The sequence below is a fragment of the Rhinoderma darwinii genome, chromosome 9, assembly GCF_050947455.1.
Source record: "Rhinoderma darwinii isolate aRhiDar2 chromosome 9, aRhiDar2.hap1, whole genome shotgun sequence".
NCBI classification, from domain to species: Eukaryota; Metazoa; Chordata; class Amphibia; order Anura; family Rhinodermatidae; genus Rhinoderma; species Rhinoderma darwinii.
In genome coordinates, this window is record NC_134695.1 from 72,430,392 (window position 1) to 72,455,772 (window position 25,381).

General features: G+C 42.3%; 1 protein-coding gene across 8 annotated transcripts in view; it reads right to left on the minus strand.

The window, feature by feature from the left end:
* Positions 1-25,381, minus strand: part of TEAD1 (TEA domain transcription factor 1) — a 158,308-nt gene that overhangs the window by 32,006 nt on the left and 100,921 nt on the right. For 2 of the 8 annotated variants that reach the window (XM_075838139.1, XM_075838133.1), the window contains 8 exons: positions 24,256-24,320; positions 17,392-17,454; positions 17,240-17,302; positions 12,790-12,801; positions 9,984-10,118; positions 8,825-8,871; positions 7,739-7,800; positions 1,517-1,641 (listed from right to left, as the gene is read on the minus strand). In XM_075838139.1, the coding sequence (XP_075694254.1) occupies positions 1,517-1,641; positions 7,739-7,800; positions 8,825-8,871; positions 9,984-10,118; positions 12,790-12,801; positions 17,240-17,302; positions 17,392-17,454; positions 24,256-24,320 (572 nt within the window). The remainder of the gene's footprint in view (positions 1-1,516; positions 1,642-7,738; positions 7,801-8,824; positions 8,872-9,983; positions 10,119-12,789; positions 12,802-17,239; positions 17,303-17,391; positions 17,455-24,255; positions 24,321-25,381) is intronic. The other 6 variants (XM_075838135.1, XM_075838134.1, XM_075838137.1 and 3 more) reach the window with 6 other exon arrangements.

Below are 25,381 nucleotides of genomic sequence, written 5' to 3' on the forward strand. Positions count from 1 at the left end.
TCGGCTTTCCGGAAAAAGCCGAACAGACAGGAAGCGGCTGAGCGCTCACATGAGACCTTCAGCTGCTTCGTTCTAGCGATTGGTGGGGGTCTCTGTGCTCGGACCTCCACCAATCCAATCTTCTGACACGTCACTATGACATGTCAGAAGTTTGCCAAACGTTTAGCTACACTTTAAGCAACCTTAGAACGCCGGAAGTCTCTTCTGCAAAGCGCCTTGGCATGAGAAGCTTGCAGCAAAGTTGTGTGGTTGCCTAGAAAACCGGCTGCATGTCCAACTATCAGTTTTAAGCTTCTGGTGGGAGACTGTCAGCTGCATGACTGGAGGTAGCCGTTAATACTTGCATAATGAAAAATATAGCAACATTCAAATATACTTTGGGGTTCAATTCCTCAGCATTTTTCTAAATCTCTGCTGGCGGTCAGTGGATGAGAACATTTTTGTTGAAGGCTAATACAGACCTAATACTTCCCATAGCGGAGGGTCTGCTACAATTCTATCCAGCCTAGACAATTCACTGCGAGTCAAACGGATACAATGTAGAAAACTATCAGGACAGGAGATGGATTTGTACGGATGAGGTATTGCCTAGACTGGATACAATTGCATCCACATTTATGGGGTGATGTTTTCAGCTTCTAAATGTAAAGAAGAAAGTTCATTCACTGACCGCAAGCAGAAATCTTGGAAATGGTGAGGAATTGAACCATGAAGTCTATTAGAAAATTGATTAAGCTTTATGGCTGGATAATTCCTAGGTGGGATTTGAGATGAAGATGTGAAATATTTCTCAGGTTAGTGCCCGGTCTGCTTTATATAATTAACTACCAGCGATCCTACTAAATGTGATGGTAAAAAGTATGTTGGATAAGTTTACATTAAATTTATATAACTGAAAAAAGGGGGGAATATATTCACACATTTTCTCGGCTGCGCCACATCTCTATTTTAGCACGCTGACTGGATTGAGTTTTTGAAACAAAAAAAACTATTGCGATGACAAGAAGAGACGTGTCAGCAGATGATGGACAGGACTCTCCGGAATGCTCCTGGAATGAGATATTCTATATGCCATCTACACTAGCATACCTAAAGACAGCTCTTAGATCACGCTGCAGCTGCCGGCCAAGCCTGCCAAAAAGACAGGTGCCTGCACACAGCTTCCCCACGCAGGAATCCAGCGCCTCAGAAAAGAAGAATGAGTCAAATAGGCGTCATGACCCCATATAACAGGACAGGGACATGAGGCAGGTAGTATGGGCCCCTAGATACAACGTACAATAAAATCTATTACAGGTGCCAGATTATAAAATATTCTGGATTATTGGCCCATCTTTGAGAAGTACATAAAATTACGTTATTTTCCTTCCAGCATTGAAATATCCCCATTTTCTGTTGCTCAATGAATGTGAATCACATTAGTAGTAGAACTCATGGTAGTAAACCCAGCAAATAATCAGAACTGCGGCTAAATCAGACTGTTCAGGGTTGGTAATAATAGAGGACGTTCACTTACTGCATCCGGGTCCCGTTGCTGTTCTAGAAATGCTGAAAACTCCACTAATCGAAGCTTGGTTGTGCCGATGGAACGCCCTTGCCATGCCGGGACTGATGAGGCAGGCGGAGCAGTGGGCTCAAACCCTGGAAGAGTGAATACGTATATACCGGTTATTAGCAGGAAATGGCTGTAAACATTAACAAAACTGGGAACACAAAGAGGTCAATAAACGACACAATGTGGGGAGACATTTCTATCGGTGCCCATCTTCTTGTGTTAGCGAGGCGAAGGGAGTATGACTGCAGGATCAGACTACACAGGGTTAGATTGTCGTCTGTTACCACATAAGACTGAAGGAACTATATACCACAGTGGTAGGAGATTTTAACCGCTTCCCTCTTTGGCCACTTTTGACCTTCCTGACCGAGCCGCATTTTTCAAACCTGACATGTTTCACTTTATGTGGTAATAACTTCGGAATGCTTTCACCTATCCAAGCGATTCGGAGATTGTTTTCTCGTGACACATTATTCTTTGTTACTGGCAAAACTTGCTCGATACATTCAGCATTTAATTGTGAAAAACACCAAAATTTAATGAAAAATTAGCATTTCTCGAAATTTAAATGTATCTGCTTGTAAGACAGGCGGTTATACCACACAAAATTGTTGCTAATTAGCATCCCCCATATGTCTACTTTATGTTTGCATCGTTTTTTTGAATATAGTTTTATTTTTCTAGGACGTTACAAGGCTTAGAACTTTAGCAGCGATTTCTCACATTTTCAAGAAAATTTCAAAAGGCTATTTTTACAGGGGGGCAGTTTAGATGTGAAGCGGCTTTTAGGGCCTTATATATTAGAAACCCTGAATAAAATCACCCCATTTTAAAAACTTCACGCCTCAAAGTATTCAAAACAGCATTTAGAAAGTTTCTTAACCCTTTAGACGTTTCACAGGAATTAAAGTTGAAATTTACCAATTTAATGATTTTATTTTTTTGCAGAAATTCATTTTTAATCCATTTTTTTTTGTAACAAAGAAGGTTTTACCAGAGAAACGCGACTCAATATTTATTGCCCAGATTCTGCAGTTTTTAGAAATATCCCACGTGGCCCTAGTCTGATGGACTGAAGCACCGGCCTCAGAAGCAAAGGAGGACCTAGTGAGTCTTGGAGCCTCCTTTTTATTAGAAAATATTTTAGGCACCATGTCGGGTTTGAAGGGTTCTTGCGGTGCCAAAACAGTGGAAACCCCCCAAAAGTGACCCCATTTGGGAAACTAGACCCCTCAAGGAAATTATCTAGGGGTCTAGTGAGCATTTTGACGCCACAGGTTTATTGTAGAAATTATTGGAAGTAGGCCGTGAAAATTAAAATCTACATTCTTTCAAAGAAAGATTTATAATAATAATTTTTTTCTCATTTCCACAAGGACTAAAGGAGAAAAAGTACCGCCACATTTGTAAAGCAATTTCTCCTGATTAAAACAATACCCGACATGTGGTCATAAACGGTTGTTTGGACACACGGCAGGGCTTAGAATGGAAAGAGCGCCATTTGACTTTTGGAGCTCAAATTTAGCAGGAATGGTTTGCAGTCGGAGGCCATGTCACATTTACAAAGCCCCCGAAGAGACAAAAACAGTGAAAACCTCCCACAAGTGACCCCATTTTGGAAACTACACCCCTTGAGGAATTCATCTACGGGTGTAGTGAGCATTTTGACCCCACAGGGGTTTTATAGATTTTATTAGGATTGGGTAGTGAAAATAAAAAAAATATTTTCTTCAATAAGACATAGCTTTAGCTCAAAATTTTTCATTTTCTCAATAAAGGAAAAAAAGAACCACAACGTTTGTGAAACAATTTCTCCTGAGTACGGCAATACCCCAAAAGTGGTCAAACTGCTGTTTGGGCACACGGCAGGGCTCAGAAGGGAAGGAGCGGTATTTGGCTTTTGGAGTGCAGATTTTGCTTGATTGGTTTCTGGGCATTATGTCGCATTTGCAAAGCCCCTGTGGGATCAAAACAGTGGAAACCCCCCACAAGTGACCCCATTTTGTAAACTACACCCCTCACGGTATTCACCTAGGGGTGTAGAGAGCACTTTAACCCTGTAGGTGTTTTGCGGAAATTAGTGTGCACTCGATGTGGCAGAGTGAAAATGGGATTTTTTTTCCATAGATATGCCAATATGTGGTGCCCGGCTTGTGCCACCATAACAAGACAGTTCTCTAATTATTATGCTGTATTTCCCAGTTTTAGAACCACCCTACATGGGGCACTAATCTTTTGCCTGGACTATCGACAGGGCTCAGGAGTGAGAGTACCATGCGGAATTGAGGCCCAATTTGGCAATTTACACAGTATTTTTTCACAATTGCAGAGGCTCTGATGTGAAATAATAAAAGAAACCCCTGACAAGTGACCCCATTTTAGAAACTACACCCCTCAAGGCATTGGTGTAGTGAGCATTTTCACCCCACCGTTCTTTTCCATAAATGATTGCGCTGAGGATGGTGCAAAGTAAACATTAAATTTTTTCCCTAGATATGTCATTTTAGTTGGAAATAGGTCGTGCCCAGCTTGTGCCACCCCCCAAAAATTGTTAAAAGGGTTCTCCCAGGTATGGCGATGCCATATATGTGGAAGTAAACAGCTGTTTGGGCATGCTGTAGGGCTCAGAAGGGAGGGAGCACCATTTGGCTTTTGGATTTTGCTTGGTAGTAGTTTTGTTTGGAGTTTTACTAGTGTTTCAGTTTATAATGTGGGACACATGTAAGCTGGGAAGCGTACATCAGGGGCACAGTCAGGTGGTATAATAATGGGGTAAAAAAATAAATAAATAATAAAATAATGCATAGATATTTGTTACGCTGTGAAGCAATCCTCTATGCACCGGCCGGTATCGCACTGATAAATGTCCTTTCTTATCCCCCTTTTGGTCCGCACTCCGCACCTTTGCAGTTTGAGGAATTTTGCTGGTAAAGTGTTGTCCTGGTATAAATACGGGCACCGTCGCTTCCAGCGGATATGTTTTGGCTCTCCCCTTCCTGGTTCCCTAATTTTAGTGCCTTGATAATTCGCCTCTTGAAACAGAAGAAATGTTCCCCTCGGGCCGGCACAACTGCATATTTTTCTTTATTAACTTATTGGAGCTTTAACTTATTTTATTTTTTCATAGACGTTGTGGTATGAAGGCTGTTTTTTTTGCGGGACGAGCTGTAGTTATTATTGGTACCATTTTGGGGTACATGCAACTTTTTGATCCCTTGTTATCCTTTTATTTTGGGAGGCAAAGTAATCAAAAATTAGTTTTTTTATACAGTGTTCACCATGCGTTATAAATTACATGTTACCTTCATTCTGTGGGTCAGTACGATTCCGGCGATACCCAATTTACAGAACTTTTTTATGTTTTACAACTTTTTGCACAATAAAATTACTTTTGTAAAAAGAATGTATTTTTTCTGTCGCCATGTTGTGAGAACCATAACTTTTTAATTTTTTTGTCGACGGAGCCATCTGAGGACTTGTTTTTTGCGAGACAAGTAATAGTTTTTATAGGAACCATTTTTGGATACGTGCGACTTTTTGATCACTTTTTATTTCAATTTTTGTAAGACAAAGTGACCAAAAATAAAAGCAATTCTGGCATTATTTTTTAGGTTTTTTACGGCGTTCACTGCGAGGGACAACTTACATAATATTTTTATAGTTAAGGTCGTTACGGACGCGGCGATACCAAATATGTATGTTTTTTTTATTTTTTTACAATAATAAATTACTTGATAAGGGAAATAGGGCGATCGTGTTTTTTATGTTATTACTTTTTTTTACACTTTTCTTTAGTCCCACTAGGGGACTTGAAGGTTCAACTGTTTGATTGATGTTCTAATACATGGCACTACCTATGTATTAGAAAGGTCAGTTATTCACTGACAGCAAGCCGATCCTGCTCCTGTCGGAGCCTAATCGGCTTCCGTAATGGCAGACAGGAGGCCATTGTTAGGCCACCTGTTGCCATAGTAGCAGTCACCAGCCTTGCCATCGCATGGCAGGCTGGCGATTTGCTACAAACCACTTTGATGCAGCGATTGCTTTCGATCACTGCATTGTAGGGGTTAATGTCAGGAATCGGAGTTAGCTTCGGTTCCTGCCGTTACAGTGGGATGTCCGCTGTAACATATAGCGGACACCCACTGCTGATGACGCTGGCGCAGCTTCTGAGCCGGAAGCCGAGCCGGCGTGAACTCGCCGATGGTACCGGAAGTCTTTTAGGCCCCACCGCCGAGCGGCGCATAGGAGGCTTCCGTTGCTGGCAGACCGGGAGGTAAGTATTAGGCCTCCGATCAAATTTGCAGCCACCGGCAACCCAGCGATCACGTTGCTGCGGTGCCGGTGGCTAAAAACACCTCACATTCTGCGATCTCTGTTGAGCGCAGCTTCTGAGGGGTTAATCGGCCGGATCAGATACTAGCTCCGGTCCTGGCCGATACCTCTGGGTGACAGCTGTAACATACAGCTGTCAGCCGGCGGTGATTGTGCGTGCTCAGCTCCTGAGCCCGCACTATCACCACAACGTAATGGTACTGCGCTTTGCGGGAAGCCCTTCCCGATTGCGCCGTATATATACAGCACATGTCAGGAAGAGGTTAAACTAAAAACCTATTGCAAAGTCACTTAATTTTTTATTTTATTTTTTCCATACATTGGAGCAATAAAAAACACAAAGCTCGGTTGTGAAGGTGGACATAGCTTTTAACACTTTCATGGGAGGACCTCAGAAACTTTTTGAAAGTTATTAGATAGCTTTTCTACTTTTTTTGACCCTAGAGGAGCTCTGTTGCATGAATCCTAGGTCATTGCTTTCCAATTTCAGAAAAATAAACCTAAACAAATATGTTAACTGCTTAAGGGGTCATTTTGCGAAAAACGACAAAAAGTCCAGCTTGATCGATTTTATGCCAAGTGTCTAAGGTTTGTTCTAAGTCGCATCCTCACTACAAATTGTATTGTATGCATCTATAATACAGCACATGTATCTCCAGTATTACATGGAGGCATAGAGGGTTTTCTTTTTTTCTTGGATTCCTTGAACACCATATTACGAAGATGTTCTCCCAAAGCAGCATTGGTTCTAGGGATGAATTTTAGTGCCTCACAAAGGTGCCATATGGAGAGACACAAAGTGCCAATGGTTAAGCGATTCATTCAGATATGCTCTGGAGCATGTTAGAGATGAGCGCTGGAGGATGACCAGTCCTTCAGCCAAGGCCCTCTTCACACAGTGCAGATTTGCTGCAGAATTGGATCTAGGAGAGTAGACACTTTAAAGGGGTTGTCCGGGCAGGAGGCGTTTTTTCATACTGATGACCTATCCTGATAGGTCATCAGTATGTGTTCGGTGGGGGTCCGACACGGGAGCTATTCGGGCGCCCGGAGATTGCAGTGGTTGTTGCCGGAAGCAGATAGCTCTGGTCACGATATAGCGGCCGTGCTGCAGCTCTGCTCTTATTCAAGTGAAAAGGAGCAGAGCTGCAGTTCTGCCGCTATACAGTGTACAGAGCCTTCTGCTTCCGGCACCAACCACTGCATAGCTTCCAGCACCCGGAACAGCTGGTCGGTGCGGGATCTGGGCGTCTGACCCCCACTGATCATAGACTGATGACCTATCCTGTGGATGGGTAATCAGTGTGGAAAAACCCCTTCCTGCCTGGACAACCCCTTTTAAGGACTTCCTTTTATATGTCTTGTGTTTAGGTTCCGTTCCTGGTTTTGGCTTTCTGCACCATGTAAACCCGGCCCAACGCTTTCAGCCAGCACCGCAGTAATACAGTAATTTTATCCTGGATGTCAAAATGTCCAGTCATTGTGAGGAGGCGGCAGCTCCAGGCATCTCTCTCCCTTCAGCATTACCCTAGTGGCTTAATTACATTTTCTTGGAGGCACACCTGTGCTCAGCGTCCCCGGAGGAAACCAGGAGGAATTTAAGCTTTTGTTGAAATGACTACACTCAAAGGAAAGTATTTCATCAAGAATTCTACTTGGTACCAACCGTGTTTACAGTGAGCAGGATTAAAAATAATCTCCCATATATGAATCAGAGAATCGTCCCCTGCTCCTTGGATTTTTACAAATGACATTTTTAAATTCCCAAACACTGGTGTCCGGTCACCATTTCCTGTCATCGCTGAGTGAGTCTGAATCTGTTGCTATGATGTGCTATGCAGAGGTTACCTGAAAGAGGCGCTGTGACTGCTGGCTGGATGGGATATGTTTGCTGGACAAATGGCTTGATGCTGAAAAAGAAACAAAATGAGACATTTATATAAATTTCGATTTTATCAGGATTTTATTAAAGGGGTATTCCGGGTTTCAGCAAATAATATGATGTCAATAGTTACAGGATAAAAATCTGTCATGTGATGGCCGCACAGAAGCACTTCTCGTCACAGTGCAGTTATCAGGGCTATGTCTTCTAAGGAGACGTTCACCTTTGCGTCCATCACATGACCAGGACAGACTTTTATCCCCTGGGACTAAACCATAAATTTTCCTGTTGAATGACAGAAAGCAGAGATCTTGAAAAATGAGGACTCAATTTAGAAAGTGTATGGAAAAATGTTATCATTTTTTCATTACTCAAATAACATTTATTAGCGAAAGCGGCACTACGCCTTTAAACTAGTCATGATCTTGGGTGAAATCAGAAGACCACACAGACATGAAGTTTTAACAGTACTTCAGATGCATAAGTGATCGGCCGTCCAACTGTACTTGTAAACATCAGTGTCGGATTCTGTCAGATTTGCCGGACAAAATATTGCAGCATGCATCGCTATTTTGTCCGGTAAATATGACACCAAAGGTGCCCGACGTAACCCATTTACTTCACTCGGGTGAACCCACTGAAGTACATGGGTTATGTTGGGCACCGTTGGCATCTGTCATTTGATGTATCCGGCGCTTACGTTGTTTTAGTTATTCTGTTCCTATGACCGAGTGAAATAACGGAAATATAAGCACAAATGTGAACAGATCCTAATAAGAATTTACAACCGTGCACAAAGATCAGCAGATACAGGAAGCAGTAAAAAAATAAAAAACTGATTGAAATTAGGACGGATTGATTTGTGCACAAAGCTTCCCCGCTCCTTATAAAGAAAAGCTATAATGTCAGTGACACATCTCCTCTCCTGTCTATGGTCCGATTCAGAAAGGAGATCACAATGTGGTTTGTGAACCTTGTTGCATTTTTTTTTATATATATATACACACCAGTGACTAATTGTCTGTATACAGACAGGGACGTGTTGGACTTACTCTTGTGAAGATCCTGGCTGCCCTGTCTGAAGCATTCCTGGCCAGTACTGTAAATAAAAGGGAGAGAAAATCATAAGATGGGTCAAGTTTTTTTCTTTTTACACTTTAAGGCCTAGTTCACACAGTTTGTTTTTTTTATGCGGAAATCACGTAAAAAAAATTAAAAAAAAGGCCGAAAACGCCTCCCATTGATTTCAATAGGACACGTTTTTTTTCCCACGAGCGCATAAAAACCGCTCGTGGGAAAAAGAGTCATACCCTTTCTTCAGGCCTTTTCGGTCTCTGATTTCCTATTGACTTCAAGGGTAGGTAGAGAAAGCGGTTTTGCCATTTTTTTTTTTGCCCGCGGCACTCAATGGTCGCGGCCAAAAAACACAATAAGTGTTCTGCCGGCAGGTCAAAATCTGCCTGCGAAAAAAAACCATTTGTGCGAAGAGGGCCTAAGGGTATGTTTTCATGCGTTTTTTTTGTGGACGCTTTTTTGCCGGAATCACAGTAAAATGGCACATTGCCACGAGAACAGCAAAAAGCACCACCGAAAACGACATGTCAATACACCCCAAGTACCAGCAATTTTTGTAATCTTTGTTTCTATGCATTTACATTTTTTTTTTTAAAAGCAACTTTGCAAATAGTCTTGCTTCAAAATATCCTAATTGGGTTTTTTTTTTGCAGCTCCTATGAAGACCTGTGTTTCCATTGTTACAGAATAAAAACAAACACTGTATAGTCGGATACTGCAATCATGTTACTCTACTTCAGTTCTGCTCCCTCTAGAAGGAAGAGAATAACCCATAACGGACTGTAGGGTCAGACTACACCGCGTTTGTAGTCTGTAACCATGGAGACACAACAGTAGATTTTATAAATCAAAACTGTTTGCAAGTTTGGTTGTTGTAAATGAATTTAGAAAATGGTGGTCACATGCAAAAACAAGGGCATACGATAAACAATGGTGTTACCCGTGACAAACAAGAAATGGAAGAGACAGACTCAATGGAGAAAATTAACTAGAATATTCTACTTTTTGTGAAAATAAGTGCTTTCGTATAGCATGTTGTCTTGTAAAGAAAACAGGAAACATTTTGATGTAGCGTTCTCAGCATTTCTCAAGAGCCACATGTTGCAGACCATTTACACTCATTGAGCACACACTTACCCCAGGTGCAGCAGGAAAGGCTGGACGAGGAATCCCTGGTAGTCCCAGCTTGTTGTGAATGGCGGTAGCGGACACAATCTGAGCAGAGGACATGGCTGCCATGTGTTGTAATGCTTTGTCCTTGGCGGTTTGATCCTTTAATATAACAGTTGGCATGCGGTTATTGAACTCTGCGCGGACAGTCGTGATTGTGCAGCTACAAGCGTGAGTATTAAACAGAAGAAGCCTGAAGGGGATGTTGTAATGCCAGCATGCATCTATGTGGAACCTAATGGCAGTGCCACCACTCTCACCTGATTATTATTTACAGATTGAAAGTTATGAACTACACATCGCCTTTCTACAAAGGAAGCGCTGAACTAATCTGTAGGAAAATCCAGCCATTAAAGGGGTTTTATGATGGATTAAACAAAGTCTAAAATAGTACAATAATAATCTACAAACTTTTCCTCTTGCAAATCTCCATTCCCGTGCTCTCGCCAGTCGATCCTTGTTCAGAAAGCAGTGTCATGATGGGTCGTCAATAGTGAGATCACGTGGCAGCGGTTTACTACGGAGGCCACGTGACAGGTTGTCTAAGGAAAGATTGGCTGGAGAGCGGAGAAATGAACATACCTTGTTTAATACATCATAAAAAACCTTTAGTTCACTGGAAGCTTGTGCTGTCCACCTGGCATGAGGTCTGCAGAGTCTTCAGTCATATCCCTAGCTTTTGGGTGACACATCCCCTGTATGGTGTACCATGGATTTTATAGGTGGGGGTCACAGATCATGGTTGGAAGAGTAAGATTGTCCTTTCATTTTAAGTGCCATGGCTTTCGAGCTCCACATCCAATGCTAAGGGAGTGTGGTCAACATTTTATTCAGAGATTAGGTTAAACGAGAAAACCAAAAAGGGCATCAGAAAAATAGGAGGGTCCCAGCTCACCGTCCCCGCACTGAAGAAAACTTGACATGTCTTATGTATCAAAAGTACGCCCAAGTCCGTAGCGGTATATTGACTAGACAGAAAAGTCTGATCAGTGGTTGTCCAACTGCTGGGACCCCCACCGATTCTGAGAACAGGAGGTACCAGTCCCGGTGGAGAAGTGGCGCTCATGCAAGGTCGCTCTCCATTACAGTGAATTGGAAAAATCGTGAAACAGCATTCCCAGGTTAAATAGTTAGAAATTTCTTTAGCACAAACAACGGCTGCCAGATTAATATTAAAAAAAAGAAATAAAAAAAAGAAAGAAAGAAGAGGAGACGAGTCATCTCCAGGCTACAAAACATCTTCCCATCTCCAAAAAAGCAGAACTGCAGACACGGCCATAGATAGAAGTTGCCAGTCTCCTGATAGAGACATTTTCAGCAGGAATTGGCCACACATCAGGTCTATAGATGTTCTACTGCAGCATCCCAGCGAAACCTTTCCTGGGGGGGGGGGGGGGGGGGGTATTGACTGGTCACATCACTACTTTTTAACTATTTTTTCTTTACATTTCACAGGTTGAATGTATATAAGACATTGAGTATACTGATCCGATTATATCCTGCGTTATTAAAGTAACATCCCTAACTGCATTCAGTATTTTGTCGGTGTCCTTTCACCAGAAAGCAGAGCATTTTTACAGCATTAACACAGTGAGAGCTTTCCAGCATCATGTCTGACAGCAGCGTGGAGCGTGACTGTTGTCTGTTTCCAAGAGAGACCAGCAAAATTTTGAAAGCAGCTCTGGGTGTGATTAGACAAAAAAAACCAAGATATCAATGAAAATTAAAGCAAGGTATTTGTAATTACTCCGCAGTTTATATGGATTTATACTGTGAAATGTTGTTAAAAGTAGATGCGCTCTCACCCCAGCAGATTGTCCTGGTGTGAATACCGGACTATAGGTCTCGTTATAATGTAATTTTAGTAATTTGTACATAGATGCGGATTCATCATTCCTCTGGGCTGAGAACACCAGGACAAGATACAGACCGATGTGGTTATCCACAGATCTGCTTCTTGGAGGAGGGAGAGGTGTGCTGGATTAAAATCCCATTTTAGCTGAAGTCACTCCTATAGTACAGTCAGTAGTTACAATGGAAAAAAGCGCAACTATGTGTTCTTCTGTCAGATGGTGCTACCCGATCTATAATCCCCTGTACTGCTCTGCCCTGGAATTGTGCAGCCAGATGTTGGTGCCTATGGCTGACACTGGTGCCTATGGCTGACACTGGTGCCTATGGCGGACACTGGTGCCTATGGCGGACACTGGTGCCTATGGCGGACACTGGTGCCTATGGCGGACACTGGTGCCTATGGCGGACACTGGTGCCTATGGCGGACACTGGTGCCTATGGCGGACACTGGTGCCTATGGCGGACACTGGTGCCTATGGCGGACACTGGTGCCTATGGCGGACACTGGTGCCTATGGCGGACACTGGTGCCTATGGCGGACACTGGTGCCTATGGCGGACACTGGTGCCTATGGCGGACACTGGTGCCTATGGCGGACACTGGTGCCTATGGCGGACACTGGTGCCTATGGCGGACACTGGTGCATGATGGCGGACATGTCAAAGCAGTCATTAGCAGTCTGAATCTTGGGCAGGGTGCACACATGCAGGCAAAGCCTTCATGCTATTAGCCCAATTCACTGCTCCAAAAAGACTGGCTATGGAATAGGCTTGTTACCCCGGGGGCGTTGATATCTAATCCACAGCTACTGCTCTGGGGTAAAACAGCACAAGCTGGGAACACAAGTCAAAGCAAACAGCCAAACACTGTGCAAAAGCCAAACTGGAGTCACAAGTCATGAGCTGCATCAATAACTTACCATATTTGTCACCTGGATACAATACAAATAGGGTGTTAAAAGGTTGGCGTAAAGCAAAAATAACTAAATATCACACAGAACCATTTACAAAGGACATAAAAAGCAGCTGCACAAACAGTGATTCATTCTTTTATAGGAGACCGGTAGAAATGCACAGTTCATAGAGTGTAATAGACAAACCGTATACACCGTGTTATGACTAGTGCAGGGGCCGGGGCTGTGGATCATGGCACGCTGCCCCCTCACTGGGCATAATACAGTGCACCAGTTTTACCTGCAGTGCTACTTTAAAGGGGTTCAGTACTTCAATGTCCCATTGGCAGCAACAGTATAATGTACACCCCACTCTGATTCTGCCCCCTCATCTTGGGCCTTTTGGGGCGCGTTGTTGCATATAGGGGAGCACCTTCTGGACGAGATGTGTTGTATAGCTGTAGTGCAGAAGAGTTACTGTGCATTCCTAATAAATCTCATTCATTGCACATGAAAAGCAATGTGAAGAACATAATACATCATGTAAGTCTATATGAACTGCTTTGTACACTCCTTGTAAACCGTTATACATCTACCGTGCTAGGCTCAACAATACACATTACAAAAAATAAATAAACCAAGAGACACAGAGCATGGGGGGGGTCATAAACATAAAATACAAACAGAAAAACAGGACGCACACGAATAGAGAAGAGCCGGAACATTTTCTTAATACCTTTGGTGTAAAACATTAAATCCCAGTCCCACTGTGCAGACTATTACATAAAGGGAAATTTAATGGGATTTAACCCTTCAGATTCCAGAATTAATGTCTGCAGACAATAAGTAATGCTGTTAAAGGGGAAGCTATAGGACACTACTGCTATAGATCAGGTTCACCTTTAAATGCATTTATCCCAACGCAGCCTTAGTCACGTCCCATCTTATACTAACTCCAGCCGCGGTCTTTGTAGCAATAGTCAGGAGGAGGATAGAATACGGCTCTGCTTTTCACAATAGGCCGGGCTCTTGGACTGTCGTTGCCTTGCTCACCACTGTATTGATAAGACTGAATTAAGTAACAAAAGGTGACTACTTCATCCCAGCAATGGCTCAGACGTTGGGAAGAATGTACATTCAGAGGTGTCCCGACTCGCTGCCTAATGAGGAGTAATTAATCCATCGCTTTATTTTTTTATGTTTCAAAAATTCTGAAGACTTCATTCACATCAAAAGGATTTATTTTTTTCAAAGCTTTCAACCATTGCTCATTGAACAGGAAACTGAAAGAGCTGGACTATATTTAGCTTTCTGCGACCAGTCATCAACATTTCTTTTGCTTGGCTACAGATTATGAATCTAGAACATTTCCAGGGGAATCATCTGGTGCATGTCTACTGAATAAGCAAAGAAAGGAAAGAGGGAGGGGAGGGGGGGGACAGAACAAGCCATTCATCCCTGTTTGCTGGTGAGAAAGGGGTTAAACACGGCTATCTGTGGTCCCATCAGCCTTTAATCTGTTTAGTTCTGCAACATGCTCATGCGTCCATGCAGCCGATACATTCGATGCGTAAATTAGCTGCAACCCAACGCATTTCGCTTCGTCCTGTAGTTACGGGTAAAGCAAAGGTGTCGTGCCTGCCAACAGGACTGCAAGACTTAACAAAAAGAAAGGCGGCATTCTGTGTTATCAAAAAGGCGCTAGTCTTCTCAATCCAACTGCTCAGCCAGTGCAGCTCCAAGCCAGCCACCAAGCAGCAATGCCCAGCATGCTGCGCAGCACATGTGGGCACAATCCCGCAAGCCCTTCACTACTGAGGACAGCTGGCACAGTGGGGTTAGTGTAGAGGGTGGCACATGTCATTTAGTGTTCTATATGTCAATTACTAGATTTGCCTGTTGAACTGTAAGTTACTCATTTTTATTCGACATTATTATTAACCAGCACATCTGGCGAGGTTCTTCTATTCTTTATATTTAGTCTTAAAGAGGCTCTGTCACCAGATTTTGCAACCCCTATCTGCTATTGCCTGTGATCGGCGCTGCAATGTAGATTACAGTAACATTTTTATTTTTAAAAAACGAGCATTTTTGGCCAAGTTATGACCATTTTTGTAGTTATGCAAATGAGGCTTGCAAAAGTCCAAGTGGGTGTGTTTAAAAGTAAAAGTCCAAGTGGGCGTGTATTATGTGCGTACATCGGGGCGTTTTTAATACTTTTACTAGCTGGCCGCTCTGAAGAGAAGTAACATCCTCTTCTCTTCAGAACGCCCAGCTTGTGACAGTGGAGATCTGTGACGTCACTCACAGGTCCTGCATCGTGACGGCAACATCGGCACCAGGCGACAGAGGCTACAGTTGATTCTGCAGCAGCATCAGCGTTTGCAGGTAAGATCGACTTACCTGCAAACGCTGATGCTGCTGCAGAATCAACTGTAGCCTCTGGTGCCGATGTGGCCGTCACGATGCAGGACCTGTGAGTGACGTCACAGATCTGCACTGTCAGAAGCTGGGCGTTGTGAAGAGAAGTGGATGTTACTTCTCATCAGAGCGCCCAGCTAGTTAAAGTATTAAAAACGCCCCGATGTACGCACCTAATACACGCCCACTTGGACTTTTACTTTTAAACACACCCACTTGGACTTTTGCAAGCCTCATTTGCATAACTACAAAAATGGTCATAACTTGGCCAAAAATGCTCGTTTTTTAAAAATAAAAACGTTACTGTAATCTACATTGCAGCGCCTATCTGCTGCAATAGCAGATAGGGGTAGCAAAATCTGGTGACAGAGCCTCTTTAAGCAAGTTGGTAAAGTGAGAACAATACTGACATACTTGAGGAATCTGAAGGGTGTTAAACAGGTTTTCTGGTTTTAAGTAAATAAAGCTTAAGCATTGTATAACGAGAAGTTCGGCAATTTATATGCGTTTTAATGCATCACCATTTTCAAGATCTCTGCTTGCGGTCAGTGAACAGGAACATTCTTGTTTATAGCCAGTAGATGAAGACCTGTACAGATACTTCTCACAGCTGAGGGTTTGCTTACATTGTATCCAGTCTAGAAAATCCACTATAAATTAAACAAATTTACTCCAGGCTGATATGTTTAAGGCTTCGTTCACATCTGTGTTGAGACTCATGGGTTCAGCCTGAGCTTTCTGTCAGGGGAACCCATGCACGGAATCCAAACGGAAACAAAACGGCAACCATAGGTTTCTGATCCATCACTATTGATTTCAATGGTGACTGATCCAGTGCCAATTGTTTGAGTTTGTCACCGTTGTGTAAGGATTCTGTCGTTTTGATGGAATCAATACCGTAGTCGACTGCGCTAGTCATTCAGTCAAAACGACGGAAACCATTTGCATAGGATCAGTCACCATTGAAATCAATGGTGATGCAAACGGAAACCTATGGTTTTCGTTTGTTTGGACTCCGTTCATGGGTTCCTCTGACGGAAAGCTAAGACGGAACCCATGAACAAGCCCTGACGCAGATGTGAACAAAGCCTTAACTACACGGATACATTGTAGTAAACTATCAGTACAAAGGATTGTCTAGAAAGGAGAGGACTTGCCACTAGCGTCAAGGCTTCTGTTTATAACGAAAGGCATGACGCTGTAACGGTCCCTGAATGATCCAATCTGTCAAAGGTGGAGCCCATTGACTTTATAGGGTTTGTTGGGATAATTTTGACATCAAGAATAGAGCTACAGACCTGCGCTGCTCTTGCCATAAAAAATATGACCAATAACCCCCCCCTTCCCGTTAGAGGCTCCAAAACAGATGTCAACAGAGCCTTAGGTTTATACAGACTTATCTGCTGGTGGTAAACAAGAATGTTCCCATTCACTGACAAAAAGCAGAGATCTTAAAAATGGTGAGGAATTGAAACAAAGTATAATAGAAAGTTGCAGAACTTCTACAATGATTATGCTTTATTTACATTAAAACAAGAAAACCTTTCGAGGTGTAAGCTACAAAGGCGAGTGAGGGTGTTATTGTCAGTCACTTGTTCAGTGTCCTAATTTTATTGCGTAGCTTATGAAGCCTCGCAACTTTTCTTTAAATGTATTAAAAAATTATTTTGATACACAAGCAGCTCAATCCCAATTTTGATTGCTTTACTGAAAAATCGCCCATGGAGCTTAGGCCTTTATGTACTAAGGAAAGTGCAACCGGTGTCGAGGATTGGGACTGGCCGAGCTTCTGCTGCACGACTGGAGCTCTGTGCTTGTTAATTCACCTCTAATTGATATCTCTGGGCAGACGTGCAGCTAAGTATCTGAAGAGGATATTCACAGTGACTGCTTGCAGAGAAATAGCAGAGCGGGTATTAAGAAATGTAAACAGCTCTCACATGCAGCAGGAAAACTAGGTTACAAGGATCGCAGCACAAAGCATTCACCGGTCACCATGGGAAACAGGAAGTGAGATGCGTAGCAACCACAAGCCCAAAAGCAGAGAAGCGCATACCTTCAGCTTGGAATGAAAATCACGAGATTTCCTTCTGGCAAGAACCTGAATGTGACTAGACACCTGCAGGGTAGGGGGAGGGAGGAAAACAAAGGAAAAAGCCTGTAACCATGGAGATGAAAAGCCCCTACAACTGGGCAAGCCAGACGTACCTTAATGGCGGCTTGGATTTCTCGAACTTTCTTTCTTGCTAAGACCTGTATGTGACTAGACACCTACGGGGTTCAGATTTAAAAAAAAAATAAAGAAAACAAAAAAGAAAAAAAAAAAAAAAAAAAAGGACATTTTAATTTTTGGGGGGAAGAATATGGTGTATTTTAGGGATAGTGCCCAGGGGGCATTTGGCCTGTGATACTAAAAATGGGTTTAAAAAAAAAAGCAAAACACAAACATATTTTTTTAAGTATTGCTTAATTTAGGGGAATAAAAAAAATATATATATTTAAAAAAAATTAAGAGTATACTTTAATAAAATCTATTGAGATTTAAATAAATCTGCCACTTCAAAATCGGCAAAAAAAAAAAAAAAAAAAGTACAAATTTTTCTTCAAAAATTGTTTTTCTTCAGACTGAAATATCACGTTATAGGTTACGCAACCCATATCAACTTTGTAAACATTTTCTTAACATTTCATACTTTTTACAAACCATATAAATGAATTCATATCAAGCATCAGCCCAGCAATTCACAACCTGGACAAAAGCCTGATATTTGCCAACAGGTGTTTTGATGCACTAGAGGTAAAGCCATTTTCACACAAGTTTACATATTACGGCCGCAAGTCTCGGCACTTCCGTGGGTCTGATGACCTGAATTAGCAGCAGACCTGCATAGGGGCCGTTTGGGATTTGTAGCCGCATTACACTGGTGGGAAACTGGCCCAAAAATTTACTATTTCTATAATCCTCCAAGCTAAAGAATATACAATAAAAACTAATTTAATATGCAATAAATGAAAAAAAAAGAAATTCTAAAAATAGAAACCTTACATTTTTGCAATTTTGTATAGACCGGAACACTAGTTCTACTTCTTAGGCTGGGATTACATGGTGCATTCTTGTTGTGTTTTAAGCATGCAGGTTTTTTTTATGAACTCCAAGTGACAGACTAAATGCTAAAAACGCAAAAAGGCAACAAAAACACTGTGTGAACCGAGCCAGAGCCATAGAACAGGATATAGTTGAAGTAAATCCTCATCACCTGCGCTCCCAGCTGAGACTCGTGCTGACACTTTCAGGAGGAGCTGAAGTTGCCCGACTAAATATTCATCAGTCATATGAATGCATTGTAATGAATCATGATCTGTGCCCTCTCTCTGATACTAATTGTTTGGAATAGTGGCCCAGATTTAAGGAGCTGCAGCCTGTGCTGACTCATCAGAAGCTTTTTTTGTGGCTTCGGTCACATTCTATGCGTGCCAATTTAAGGGGCTATTGTTCCCGTACAACATGCCCCTGTAAAAACAAGACTAAGCTGCCGGACGGTGGAGATGAATGTAAAAGGGGTTGTCCGGGTTTCATCAAATGAATGTTATTTTTTGTATAATAATAAAAAATAAGGTTCTATAATTTAGCAATATACTTTCTGTAATAATTTCTCACAGTTTTCAAGCTCTCTGCTTGTTGTTAATCAGTAGGAACCTTCATGGTTTACTTCCACTGGATAAAATTCTGTCCATGCTCATGTAATGGACACACAGGCGGCTGGAATAGTTACACTGTCACGTAATGGACACAGGTGCTGAAATAGTTACACGGTCATATAATGGACACAGGTGCTGAAATAGTTACACGGTCATATAATGGACACAGGTGCTGAAATAGTTACACGGTCACACAGGTGCTGAAATAGTTACACGGTCACACAGGTGCTGAAATAGTTACACGGTCATGTAATGGACACACAGGTGATGGAGATGTTACACGGTCATGTAATGGACACACAGGTGATGGAGATGTTACACGGTCATGTAATGGACACACAGGTGATGGAGATGTTACACGGTCATGTAATGGACACACAGGTGATGGAGATGTTACACGGTCATGTAATGGACACACAGGTGATGGAGATGTTACACGGTCATGTAATGGACACACAGGTGATGGAGATGTTACAGCATGTGTAGCAGAATTTTATCCACTGAACGTAAACTTCCCTTTTCCCATCCCTTGGTTGAACTTGTTGGACATGTGTCTTTTTTCGACCGTACTAACTGTATAAACAATGAATGTTCTTACTAAAAAACAAGCAGAGATCTTAAAAACCAGGAGGAATTGATGCAGAAATTATATTGGAAAATTGTATAACAATTATAAAACAAAAACAGTAAATTTGCTGAAAACGGACACCCATTTGGTTAACACCGCGAACGGGCTTTCACAAGGTAAAGTTAAAGGGACTGTCAGTAGGCCGCGTTTACATATGGAGTCAAGTTGCTGCCTACTGGCCCTTAACACGCAGTTATAAGGACTCCATGTGCTGCCATAATGGGTCTGTACGTGCCGCTTTGTCGCTTACATGGACCATTATTGCAAATCAAGAGGAGAAAAGGTAGTTCAACCAATATGACCGATAAGGCCTCGTTTACATCAGTGTCAGGTTTTGTTAGACCTTGGAAACAATAGCTTCCGTATGCATTTACCATCAGATTCAATGGTAATGCTTTCGTTGCAAATGGTTTCCGTTTCTTTCAGTTCTGTAAGGCTTCGTTTTTTTTTTTCATGGAAACAATAGCGTAGTCGACTTTCCTATGGTTTCTGCAAAAAAAAAACTAAACCTTGCGAAACGGACACAAGCGGAAACATTACCATTGAAATGAATAGTAACGCAAACTGAAGCTATGGTTTCAGTTCATGGGTTCCTCCAATGGAAAAGTCTAAAAGGAACCCCCGACGCTGATGTGAACGAGGCCTAAACCGGCACGGATAGTGATGTACTGTGTTGTAAACGGATGTAACATTTAAAGAATGTTTTTGGTTTTCTTATTTTTTTTTTGCTATTACGATTAGGATATGGATATTAGTGATAACCATCTCCGAGATCATAGAATACACACATCATCTGACCTGTGTACCTATGTCCAGCTTTACCCGCAGGGGTGAATACTCATTCTCTTGTGTTAAATTTCCATCATATTGTATCGAACTTCAGGTAATTTATTCGAAACAACCAGAAATCACAAAATGAAGCGGATTTACACTATAAGGCCTCATTTACACAAGCGTAATATACGCGCGTGCGACGCGCGTGCTTTTCACGCGTGTCGTACGCACCTATATTACTCTATGGGGCAGTGCAGACGATGCGTGAATTTTGCGCAGCGCGAGTGCGTTGCGTAAAACTCACGACATGTTCTATAATCGTGCGTTTTTCGCGCATCAAGCACCCATTGAAGTCAATGGGTGCGTGAAAACCACGAAGGTCGCACGGAAGCACTTCCGTGCGAACTGCGCGATTCGCGCAAGAGCTGTCAAACTGAATGTAAACAGAAAAGCACCACGTGCTTTTCTGTTTACAAACATCCGAACGGAGTGTCTTAGACATGAGCGAACCGAACTTTACCGGGTTCGGCCGAACTCGTTTTGACCGAACCCGGCAGGAGACAGTCACTGTGCAGGGTGCTGAAAGAGTTAAACTGGTTCAGCACCCTGGACAGTGACTTCCGATTCCAATATACGTGAACGTGTAAAAAAAAAAAAAAAAAAAGTTCGGACTTACCGATAACTCCCGGCTTCTTCCTCCAGTCTGACCTCCTGGGATGACAATTCAGTCCAAGTGACAGCTGCAGCCAATCACAAGCCAAGCACAGCTGCAGCGGTCACATGGACTGCCGCATCATCCAGGGAGGTGGGGCCAGATGTCGAGAGGCGCGTCACCAAGGACGCGTCACCAAGGCAACGGCCGGGAAGTTCTCGGTAAGTACGAACCTCTTTTTTTTTTTAAACAGGTTACTCGATATGGTGATCGGAATGCACTGTCGAGGGTGCTGAAAGAGTTACTGCCGATAAGTTAACTCTTTCAGCACCATGGACAGTGACTGACGTCGACTAGACTCATCTCTATGATGGCGGCTGCGCGAAAATCACGCAGCCGCGCATCATACACGGATGACACACGGAGCTGTCAAGTGCCTTTTGCGCACGCAAAACGCTGCGTTTTTTGCGCGCGCAAAACGAACACGCTCGTGTAAATGAGGCCTAATGGTGCATTCACCCGGCCCTATATTTGGTGGGTGTTAAGACACTCCTATCACTGCTTTTGGCCTGAAATATACAAGTCCATCTGGTACCAAAAACACAGCTGTATAATGTAATTACTATATTACCCTGGTAAGTGTGTATATTAAATCAACAAGCAGAATTCAGCCATCACTTTAAATACTTTATTTAATGGAGTTACATCCTGTATTATACTCCAGAGCTGCACTCACTATTCTGCTGGTGGAGTCACTGTGTACATACATTATATTACTTATCCTGTACTGATCCTGAGTTACATCCTGTATTATACTCCAGAGCTGCACTCACTATTCTGCTGGAGTCGCTGTGTACATACATTACATTACTTATCCTGTACTGATCCTGAGTTACATCCTGTATTATACTCCAGAGCTGCACTCACTATTCTGCTGGTGGAGTCACTGTGTACATACATTACATTATTTATCCTATACTGATCCTGAGTTACATCCTGTATTATACTCCAGAGCAGCACTCACTATTCTGCTGGTGGAGATACTGTGTACATACATTACTTATCCTGTACTGATCCTGAGTTATATTCTGTATTATACTCCAGAGCTGTACATTGTGTAGCTTCTGTGCTGATATTTTTTTATACTTTGGGATTTATCAGGATCTCTCTAAAGTGTAACGAACATCCTACAAATATGAAGCAGTTTGAGGCGCATTGCTAGACTACACTTTATCAGTGTGGATCCTCCTCAGTTGTGTGTACAATACTTCTGTTCTACTATAAGATGTTATTATAACCGTAAAGTTGTTATATTTGTTTTATTACTGGACGACCGTAGTGATCCAATCAGCGCCGTTTCTGTTAGAGGTTTTTCAGTAAAAGCGCAGTACAACGCGTCAATTATGCGAAAAGGTGCTTTAATCTGGTTCTTCAGATTAATCCGATAATAGCGTGCAACCACCAGCTTTCACTTTCATCAATTTGACCAAATAAAACATGTTATGTTTATAAGCCAACAAGTGTCTCGAATAGCAAGAATCCAGCTGTTTATAGGGTATACCTACACTGTGCGGCCAGGCATCTATAATGTTCGGTGCGGCATGAGAATGTGTCTGTACTTTTAGGATGATTATAGGAAGACACGGAGGAGTCCAAATTAGCTACTCTACTAGTCTGTATCTAATCAACAAAATAATAGCAGCCATTAAAGGGCTAATCTTGCTATAATTTGTTGCATGTTTCCCCGAAAAAAATGGGCGGGGGGATTAAACCTAGCGTTTTAGACACCAGTCTTAATGTAAACAAAGCTGGCTTGATGTGCACCCACCAATGTTTTAGTATAGTGCCACGAGCAGCGCAAATGCCTGAAAAGTTGCTTTTTTTTATGGCGCAAATTTCAACTTTTAATGGAATTGCGACTATTATAACCTCCAGTCCTTATATCTATGAGTAACAGATATCAGCCGCTCCTCTTATATCACTGCTGTACTATTATACCCTCCAGTCCTTACATCTATATATATATATAGACAAATCCAATACACAGGTCAGCACTCCAAGGTAAAGTGTAAAATGAGGATCCTTTATTCACCACAAGCGCAACGTTTCAGCCCTGCTCAATGGGGCCTTTCTCAAGCTTGAGAAAGGCCCCATTGAGCAGGGCTGAAACGTTGCGCTTGTGGTGAATAAAGGATCCTCATTTTACACTTTACCTTGGAGTGCTGACCTGTGTATTGGATTTGTCTGTGGATTTGTGACACTGGTCGTGTGTCTGAACAGGGACTTGCACCCCACACTGGAAGAACGGTGCTGCTTTTACTCTACTAGCATATATATATATATATATATATGTGACTGATATCAGCCGCTCCTCTTATATCACTGCTGTACTATTATATCCTCCAGTCCTTACATCTATATATGTGACTGATATCAGCCGCTCCACTTATATCACTGCTGTACTATTATATCCTCCAGTCCTTACATCTATATATGTGACTGATATCAGCCGCTCCTCTTATATCACTGCTGTACTATTATATCCTCCAGTCCTTACATCTATATATGTGACTGATATCAGCCGCTCCTCTTATATCACTGCTGTACTATTATATCCTCCAGTCCTTACATCTATATATGTGACTGATATCAGCCGCTCCTCTTATATCACTGCTGTACTATTATATCCTCCAGTCCTTACATCTATATATGTGACTGATATCAGCCGCTCCTCTTATATCACTGCTGTACTATTATATCCTCCTGTCCTTACATCTATATATATGACTGATATCAGCCGCTCCTCTTATATCACTGCTGTACTATTATATCCTCCAGTCCTTACATCTATATATGTGACTGATATCAGCCGCTCCTCTTATATCACTGCTGTACTATTATATCCTCCAGTCCTTACATCTATATATGTGACTGATATCAGCCGCTCCTCTTATATCACTGCTGTACTATTATATCCTCCAGTCCTTACATCTATATATATATGTGACTGATATCAGCCGCTCCTCTTATATCACTGTTGTACTATTATACCCTCCAGTCCTTACATCTATATATGTGACAGATATCAGCCGCTGCAGTTATAAGTTCTGGACTGTAGCGTTAGTGGCCCTTTAAGCAAATTAATTTTACGATTTGGGAGTAGGATGAATGTTTGATATCTGGAGCTGGTGATGCACATTTGTGAGTGAACCACTTGTAGCATATCATCAATTTTCATGCATTTGATTTGAGTCAATAAATTGCAGTTTCTCAGCATTCACCATGTCACAAGAACAGTTGAAAGAATCGATTGAATTACCTGCTTCCTGGTCCGCGTCTTCCCTGTCCGTAACTTGATGTATCGTGCTATCAATTCATTTCTACCTGAAAAAAAGAATATAAGGGTTAATATTCAGCAGCCTGCGTATACAAATAATGTACGCAAGAATGTGATGCTACAAGAAAAGCTGAAATTAAATTAGACAGACACCTGGGCCTGGTGCCCGTCACATCACAGAAGATACACTACACATAAGGCCCTTTTACACCGGCCAGTAAGCGGCCGTTGCAGCGAGCGCCGATCGAGACATCTTTTATCGGTGCTCGTTTGCTCCTGTCACGCGAAGCTATGGATGGGGACGAGCGGTCGTTACTCCGATCTCTCATCATGTCGGCAGTGCGTCTCCCTGTTTACACACCAAGATGAGCTGCCGACAAAGATAATATTGTAGGTTTTTAAAATGAGGATCCGACCAGCAGATGATCCAGCGTTTGCGCGTTCATCCGCTGATCGTTCCTCTGTTTACACAGGACAATTATCAGCAACGAGCGTTATATGAACTAATGATCTGCCTGATAATAGTCCTGTGTAAAACCCCCTTTACTGTATTCACTATAATATATCATGGTCCTGAAGTTCAAAGAGTTTGCCAAAGGTGTAAAATGCAATAGAAGCAGGGGGTCCTCGACCTGTGGCTCTCCAGCTAGAATAAAACCATTCCCAGCATGTAGTCCGCAGATGTTCAGGCAGCTAGACCACGATCATAGAGGCAGCTGCTATATGCCCCATATAGAAGGGTGCCCAGCTCGGGTTAGCGGAATCCTGGTTTCTAATGGGTTGCAAGCCGCCATGTATCTGGGTTCCACAATGGGGTGTGGGGTCTTACATGCCTGAATGTGTAGTGCAATGGGAGTAAAAGTCAGATTTTTTTTGCTATGGGGCCCGGTCTATTGTAGTCTGGTACATCAGGTTACATTATATATACTAATAGATTGTTACTAATATATTCACAGTGCAGTTGTGTTTTCATGCTGTATCCATGACATTTTATGTAGCCGTTTTTCCACCATTGACTTTAATGGGAAAAATGCATTATTAATGCCAAAGCACCACTATGGGACATAAATGAAGCATAAACCCAGATAAGAAAAACTATTAGCGAATT